Below are 8,249 nucleotides of genomic sequence, written 5' to 3' on the forward strand. Positions count from 1 at the left end.
TTCCCCAAATTAACAGACCTGCCATAAGTGTGCGGCTATGCCAAATTACCCAGATGCTTAGCACCATCTCTAATAAAGTTCCCCAGTGCTACAGTCCATTAGCAGTCATTAACACGTGATTACACTACCAATTATGATAGATCACTTCTAGAGCACTTCTGATAATTTCAGTGCTCAATATTTGGAATGGTCATTCAGGTAGGGTAGTGGAAGCAAAAAACAAACTAAAACTCACTGACGAGTAAGTTAGATGAGGTGGTGGGGGGGGGGGATGTAGGTTTTTTATTTTAGAAAGACGAAAAGATGGGGTGAAAAATCTCACACATCTGTATCCAGCTTGTGATCCCCACGTAGGTCACTAATCTATATTGAAAATGAATTTGTATTAAATATGAATCAGTGTGAAATAATCATATCTAAACGTGTAATTAAGGAATTGGAGTCATTAGTAGTGTCAGTTATTTTGGTTTAACAGTGTGATTTATAATATTTTGATGTGCCCAGTTCATGTTCAACTGGACTGATGGTCTTTGTTATCAGAAATCTTCTGGAATAAATACTATGCCTTGAAGAAAGATGGCGACAAGTCACGTGCTGCTCCACAGAAACCGGAACTGCTTAGTCCGTTACGTGAATGTCTTCCCGCCAACACGCGTTCTTCTCACCCTGAGTTCCGGAAATGTTTTTAAACCTCTGAGATTCCTCCGCCATTTTCGCGCAGCGGGATCTGAAGGCTGTGGAGCCGGGAGGAGCCTGCAGGTAAAACTATTCAATGTTATGCTTGGTTTAGGGGCCTTTATACAGTTAAAATTCCACAGCACCACGATAGTGATGGCGTGGAGAGATTCTCAGTGACTAAATTTAAATTACTACCTGACTCCCAAAAACAAGGCCGTTGTGTCTCCTATAAACTCCCCCTGAATTTGTGTCTCTGGGAAACCAACGGACTCGAGGGCGGGGAATAAAAAAGGTGAATAAAATTATTATGGGGTGTGAAAACTCTTAAAATAGTTTTAGCCCATTCGTCCCTGGGACGTCCCATGGTCTAGCATTGCAGGTAACGACACACGGTCCATACTTTACAGGTAACGACACACGGTCCGTACTTTACAGGTAACGACACACGGTCCGTACTTTACAGGTAACGACACACGGTCCATACTTTACAGGTAACGACACACGGTCCGTACTTTACAGGTAACGACACCACAGTCCATACTTTACAGGTAACGACACACGGTCCGTACTTTACAGGTAACGACACACGGTCCGTACTTTACAGGTAACGACACACGGTCCATACTTTACAGGTAACGACACCACAGTCCATACTTTACAGGTAACGACACACAGTCCGTACTTTACAGGTAACGACACACGGTCCATACTTTACAGGTAACGACACACGGTCCATACTTTACAGGTAACGACACACGGTCCATACTTTACAGGTAACGACACACGGTCCGTACTTTACAGGTAACGACACACGGTCCGTACTTTACAGGTAACGACACACGGTCCGTACTTTACAGGTAACGACACCACAGTCCGTACTTTACAGGTAACGACACACGGTCCGTACTTTACAGGTAACGACACACGGTCCGTACTTTACAGGTAACGACACACGGTCCGTACTTTACAGGTAACGACACACGGTCCGTACTTTACAGGTAACGACACACGGTCCGTACTTTACAGGTAACGACACACGGTCCGTACTTTACAGGTAACGACACCACAGTCCGTACTTTACAGGTAACGACACACGGTCCGTACTTTACAGGTAACGACACACGGTCCGTACTTTACAGGTAACGACACCACGGTCCGTACTTTACAGGTAACGACACCACGGTCCGTACTTTACAGGTACGACACACAGTCCATACCTTACAGGTAATGACACATGGCCCACACTTATTTGCATATACCTCCCTTCATGATTTCCTGACTTATATCCCTACACTCTCTCCTGATCCCCCAGCTCCCTCCACCTTTGCCGCCTCCCTCTCTACTTTCAGTCGCTTTCTCAAAACCTCTTCAGTTATCCTGGCCTTCCATTTTTAAAAATCTTTCTACTTGCTTGATGCGTACCATTTCCTTTTCCTTTATATTCAAAGACAACTGTGTAAGTTGTTGTATGTTCTTGCATCTAACACACATTGGTCACCTCCAGGCATCACACTTTGTTTTGTATCTGTAACAGTCTTAAGACAAAGAAAGACAGTCATTTAATGCAGTGTTTTTCTGACCTGGTGCCTGAAGTTTACAAGCAACTACAATAGAGCGACTTTAGAAATTAAAAGCAGCAACAATTGGTATTATTTGCTGATGTACACCACTTCCCCACAAGGGGTCCCTTCAGCATTGGTTTAAAAGGGACAGGAGATTTGCAGTTAAACATCACCATGCTCCAGACACCAGATTATCCAATAGCCGTGCTGGATCAACTAATCTATGAAGGATCAAATAAAACAGCATCCGAGGCCTATAATATAAATTAAAGCAATATGTGACCCTCAGGTCTAAGATTGCTGTGGTAAACAAATCATTCCCTTTTTCAAAGGACAGTATGTTGAGAATGAGGAGGTAAAATGTCGTTATCATCCAGTTGAACCTCTGGGTGTGCAGTTTGCCTGTTTAACTTTTTATTTTCTCTCTTGCTAAGTTCCTTCCCTTTTTTCCTCTGCTGTATTATTTCTCCCTTTCTCTGAGTCCGCCAGTTAAGGAAGACATCCGACCTGCTCCCAGAGCCCTGCAAAGCCGATCCGCAACTTCCTGTTGTGTGCATGTGACTGCTTGGATGGGACTTGCCCAGTCACCTCTGTCCCTTTGCGGAAGTGGGCAGTCTTCACTTAGCACACTCCCCACGCGAGAACAGCCAAATTTGAGAATCACAAAGAGGGAAGGTGCTTCAGGAAAGGCGGAGGGGAGTGGAAAATAGACGAGGCCATAAAGAGTTGCGTTGAAAAGAATATCGTTGCATTATGAAAATTTGGTTTGTGCCGTTGGAGCCCGGGAGGTATTTTAATTGTATGGCGTATGGTCCCTTGCTAGCTCATTCTGCAGGAGTAATCCTGTAGCTGATGTGTGCTTAGCTTTACCTGGTCTCTGACCACGCATCTATAAAGGCCCCCAGAGGATGCTGAGACAGCCTTTACTGTATACCTACATTGATCTGTAATATATATACAAATTATAATTTCCCAGGCAGAATGACTGCTCCAACAGCAGAGGAGAGGAAGACCTGTTGGGGAGCGAGGGACAGGTACTGGCAGTGTCTGGATGAAGGGGACAAGGATTCTTCAGAGTGTCAGAAATTCAGAACAGAATTTGAAGGCAGCTGCCCACAGCAGTGGGTGAGTATTAAAATTAAGGTAGCCTAGCCCTTTTAAGCAACATCACTTAAGGGTGAGGTAGGCCATTCAGCCCCTCTTAATTCATCCATCCAGAGCAACGCCACACACTCTTCACCCCCACATTTCTACATCGAGTTGCAGTATTTTTGCCTCCACCATTCTGCGAAGTACATTCTAAGGGATGTTCACTATCCACATAACGAAGAGCCTCCTGATATCAGTCCTGAACTAGTTTGAACCTGTGTCTCCTTGTCCTACTCCCACTGTTTATTTTAGAGTAATATTACGGATTAACCTTTTCCATACCATTTACTATCTTATATAACTCTATACGGTCACCTCTTGGATGTCTCCTGTCCAAGCTGAAAGGCTCAGGTCTCGCTGGTCTTTCCTTATTACAATGAAATGTCCGTGATTGGATAGTGGGGTAGCCGACTGCACCCTTATCAAGTTTCACAGTGTACACGAGGCTAATCTGAGGCACGCTGCATTCGTTTGAGACATTGTAAGACAGTGGTGTCCAATCTGCGACCTTGGGGCCACAGTAGCAAGTACGGTGGTGTAATGGTTATGTTAGTGGACTAGTAATCCTGAGAACGTGAAATCAAATCCCACCGTGGCAATTTGAGAATTCAGTTAAAACAAAATCTGGAAATAAAAATCTGGTGTCAGTGACCATGAATTTGGCGGATTGTTGTAAAAGCCCAACTGGTTCATTAACCTTTAGGGAAGGAAACTTGGCCCATATGTAACTCCAGTCCCACACCAACATGGTTGACCCTTAATTGCCCTCTGAAGTGGCCTAGCAAGCCACTTAGTTGAATCAAAACCGCTACAGCAGTTTAAGAAGGCGGCCCAGCTTCTCAGGGCAACTAGGGATGGGCAATAAATGCCGGCCTTGCCAGTGACACATCCCCAAGAATGAATAAACAAATATAGTGTGTCCCTGAAACCCAGGCTGGACTTCACTATTTGCGGATTTGTCCTGTTTGAATTTTGTACACCTGCAAGTTTAGAACGGGCTATTCTTAGCACTGTGCCTCCTTACTGGTGGACAAATCTTAACTCAGAACACCAAGATCTATTAGCAACTTCAGATATATGCAAATTGACGGGAGCATGGTTTTAAACATTCTGCGTGACCCTGAGTCTCCATGGTACACGTCTATCTGGCCCATTCTGACAAAGCTTGGACAGGTCTGCCCTAATAGACCCATTTTATTAGATATAATTAAATATTTAATGTAAAACAAACAATTCTAGAAGTGCACAGCAGCAAGAGAAAAGGCAGATTCATATTTTGGGTGGAGGCACTTTGTTAGAAATGTCTGCAGCATTTTCTGTTTTTATTTCAGATTTCCCATTTTTCAGTCAAATATTTGGTGCCTCGGAGGCAAGTTCAGTATTTGAGCAGAATTATTCTGGTACACACGCATCACAACACTGTAGTTATTGAAAGTACAACCCCATTTGCTTTAGCACGATGAGCTTACCTGTCGGGGAAAAAAAATAATTCACCCACTAAAAGTTGTCCGCCAGCAGGTGGGGCTGTGGTACCGAAGCTTTAACACACCGAGGCAAGGATTGGGGCTGAAAGTAGGCGAATTCAATCAGTTCACGGCCTGGGCCATCGCAATTGAGGAGGCTGTGTTTCACCCCCTCTGTCGGGGGCTGGAAAGGGGAGGTTGGGAGAGATGAGAGCTTTCCAGGAGTGAGAGGCCACCACCCACCCACTCGGTAATAGCAGAGATGCTGAAGACAGCCGGACCAAAGACCAGGCAAAGAATAAAAATTCCGTAAAGAGAAAGGACGAAGAAAAAAAATACTAAGATTGAAATATCACCCTGTGCACTCCATAACGAAAGGAATCTTCCCGGACGGTAGAGAGGATGTCTTGTGGCTGGAGTGCGGTAGTGGGCCTGACCACCTAATTCGCAATGACTAAATCGTGAATGTGTTGTTCTTCATCGCTGGGTTATGAGTTGTGTGTGGCAATGGGTCATGGCGGTAATGACAGGTTCTTGCAGAGGTAGAGCTGAGAAACAACAGCACTTGTAATATTAAATATAAAAGAACAAAATACTGTTTTTGTTTAACATAAGGACTTTATTTTCATTGGCATTGGGTATGTTGTTTAACAGAAGGACTGTATTTTCATTGGCATTGGGTATGTTGTAACTGACTGTCCTTTTACTCACCAGATAAAGTATTTTGACAAAAGAAGAGACTATTTGAAATACAAGGCGAAAATGCAAAGTGGGGGATTTCAACCGCAGGAGAACACCACCAAATTATAACCGTCTACCAGAGAAGAGGACACTCGGGCATCAGCTCTTGGAGACAGGTGGCTGTAGATGTTCTGAATTTGGTCCAGCCACGATGGACTGTGCACAACAGCTGAAATCATTGAAAATTACTAGAAATTACTTACAGTTCTTGAGGAGAATGGTGGTTGAGAGATCGGCTGCTGTTGGTTGGGGGGTGGTGGTGACTGTGATCCTTGTAATTAGCAATCCCACCCTGTTTGAGAAACGGTCAGCTCTCAGTAGTTTTGCTGCCGATCGCCATTCCCCAGCCTTGTGCGGCCGTGCTTTCGGAGAAGGGCAGTTACAACCCTGTACACATTCACTGCTCGGGCCTAAGATTTCCTCTGTTCGGTATTTGTAGTGAAGTTGTAAACGTGTTTTATAACGAACACATTTACAATTTCACTACAGGTAGCGAGCAAAAGACATCATGGCCCCCAGGAAACACCATTGCAGTGCATTCTGGGTAGCATGCTATCATGACCATTTTTTAGCTGTCAGATTGTACCACTGTCAGTGTTGCCAGTTTATTTACCACATTGGTGGCAGTGTGGTGTAGGAAAAATTGCACTTAAATCCAATACACTTCGATGCTGCCTGATCCACTTAATTTATTGCCTGGAATTTCTTCCACCACCAGTGACTGGTGGCTGTGACCATCAGTACTTCACACGAGTGTTAATTGACTTCATACTGCACTCTCCAGGTACAACCCAGGTTTGGAAGGGCTGCATCTGTAATTATACTGATGGGTAGCCATGGTACAAAGCTTCCCATTCCCTGCCACATTTAGAGGGATGGGCTGAATGTCCTTCTCCTGTTCCTTGACTTTTCTTAATGCACTTTACTGGAAAATCCTGGTGACATCACTGTATAAATTATTTTTAAAAATCATACTCAACACTTTTAAAATGAAATTAATATTAGTTTAATTTTGTGAGACAGCATCAGAAGGCTAACTGGTCCTGGGTATGTTGCATGTCCGGATGCAGAAGGGAGCTAATGCTCCCCCTGCTGGCGAACCAGTGAAATGTGGGAGGATGTCTCAGCAGGTACAGCAATGGGTAGAGAACTGGCCCGATTCATGATTAAACTATTATAATATATTTCTTCTAATTTCCCCTTTAGCTGTACACATTACTTTTTAAAAGAATTCAGAATCTAACAAAATGCATTGAGAAATCTTGATTTCACAATTTGTCTCTTCAAATAGCCTTAATTTAATATATATATATAAATATATACAGGTTTGGAGAAGTATATATATTTAATAAATAAAATTTAACATATGAAGGAAGTGAATTAATCAAGTATATGTAGTCTTCCTACAGCAAAAGTGAGGTAAATGATTTCTGAAACTGCCTAGGATGTTTACGAGGTCACAAATGCAAAGTGACCAGAGGAAATCTCCAAACCCACCCTCCTGTGGGCATGGTTGCTGTAGATTGCTTTCACTGTGATGCTCCTCGAATAGCTCTGCAGCTGTCCCATTTGTATTTCTATTTCATGTCTTTAATCAACGTATTGATGACATACTGCCCCCCCCCCCCCCCCAAATTAAAAGTTGTTGGATACTGAAACTTCAAATAATCAATTCACTGGACCTCTTCTTCTAAAAATGTCAAGGCTGCAGGATAGGTTCTGTTGCCCATTTGATACTTGGACTGTGTAATACAAAATGATGAAATAATCAAATCACAACTTGCATCTTGCTGCGATCATAGTGGTATTTTGCGAAATAAATTCATTGTTCTCACTGCTGATCTGGCCCTGGCCTTAATGTATATTTTAGTTTTTTTCCTGCCCTAAATGAACAGTACCAGTCTTTAAGTACCAGGATTAAGTATTCCAAGCTTAAAATGGTATTGGCAAGACGTAGAGCAGTAAAGCTGCCTCTACTGTGCCCAGCAATGTCCCCCCTTCACCCCTCTCCCACATCTGGGCCATATTTCTATTTCCTGCACCAACTTTGTGGTTTCAAATTGCTGATTTTACCAAATTTGGGCAGTTTTGTGCTGTGAGCTCATATCTAATGGTACCTGGGTTAAGACAGCCACTACACAAGTTCCTTAGTAACCAGAAGAAGGAAAGGACTTTCATCCCATGGATTAAATGGAGCAAGGGGGAGTTAAATAGAGCAATGGGGGGGGGGGGGGATGTTAAATGGAGCAAGGGAGGGGGATGTTAAATGGAGCAAGGAAGGGGGGATGTTAAATGGAGCAAGGAAGGGGGGATGTTAAATGGAGCAAGGGGGGGGAGGTTAAATGGAGCGAGGGAGGGGGAGGTTAAATGGAGCGAGGGAGGGGGAGGTTAAATGGAGCGAGGGAGGGGGAGGTTAAATGGAGCGAGGGAGGGGGAGGTTAAATGGAGCGAGGGGGGGGAGGTTAAATGGAGCGGGGGGAGAGGTTAAATGGAGCGAGGGTGGGGGAGGTTAAATGGAGCGAGGGGGGGGGAGGTTAAATGGAGCGAGGGAGGGGGATGTTAAATGGAGCGAGGGAGGGGGATGTTAAATGGAGCGAGGGAGGGGGATGTTAAATGGAGCAAGGGGGAGGGATGTTAAATGGAGCGAGGGAGGGGG

At 44.2% G+C, this 8,249-nt stretch overlaps 1 protein-coding gene across 1 annotated transcript; it reads left to right on the forward strand.

Moving 5' to 3' along the window:
• Window positions 1–674: 674 nt before the first annotated feature.
• Window positions 675–7,432, forward strand: coa6 (cytochrome c oxidase assembly factor 6). The gene is made up of 3 exons (XM_067988272.1): window positions 675–759; window positions 3,217–3,365; window positions 5,567–7,432. The coding sequence occupies exons 2-3, from the start codon at window positions 3,222–3,224 to the stop codon at window positions 5,660–5,662; spliced, it is 240 nt and encodes a 79-aa protein (XP_067844373.1). The 5' UTR covers window positions 675–759; window positions 3,217–3,221; the 3' UTR covers window positions 5,663–7,432.
• The last annotated feature ends 817 nt before the right edge of the window (window positions 7,433–8,249 follow it).

The sequence above is a fragment of the Heptranchias perlo genome, chromosome 8 (genome assembly GCF_035084215.1).
Source record: "Heptranchias perlo isolate sHepPer1 chromosome 8, sHepPer1.hap1, whole genome shotgun sequence".
In the NCBI taxonomy this organism is placed as follows: domain Eukaryota; kingdom Metazoa; phylum Chordata; class Chondrichthyes; order Hexanchiformes; family Hexanchidae; genus Heptranchias; species Heptranchias perlo.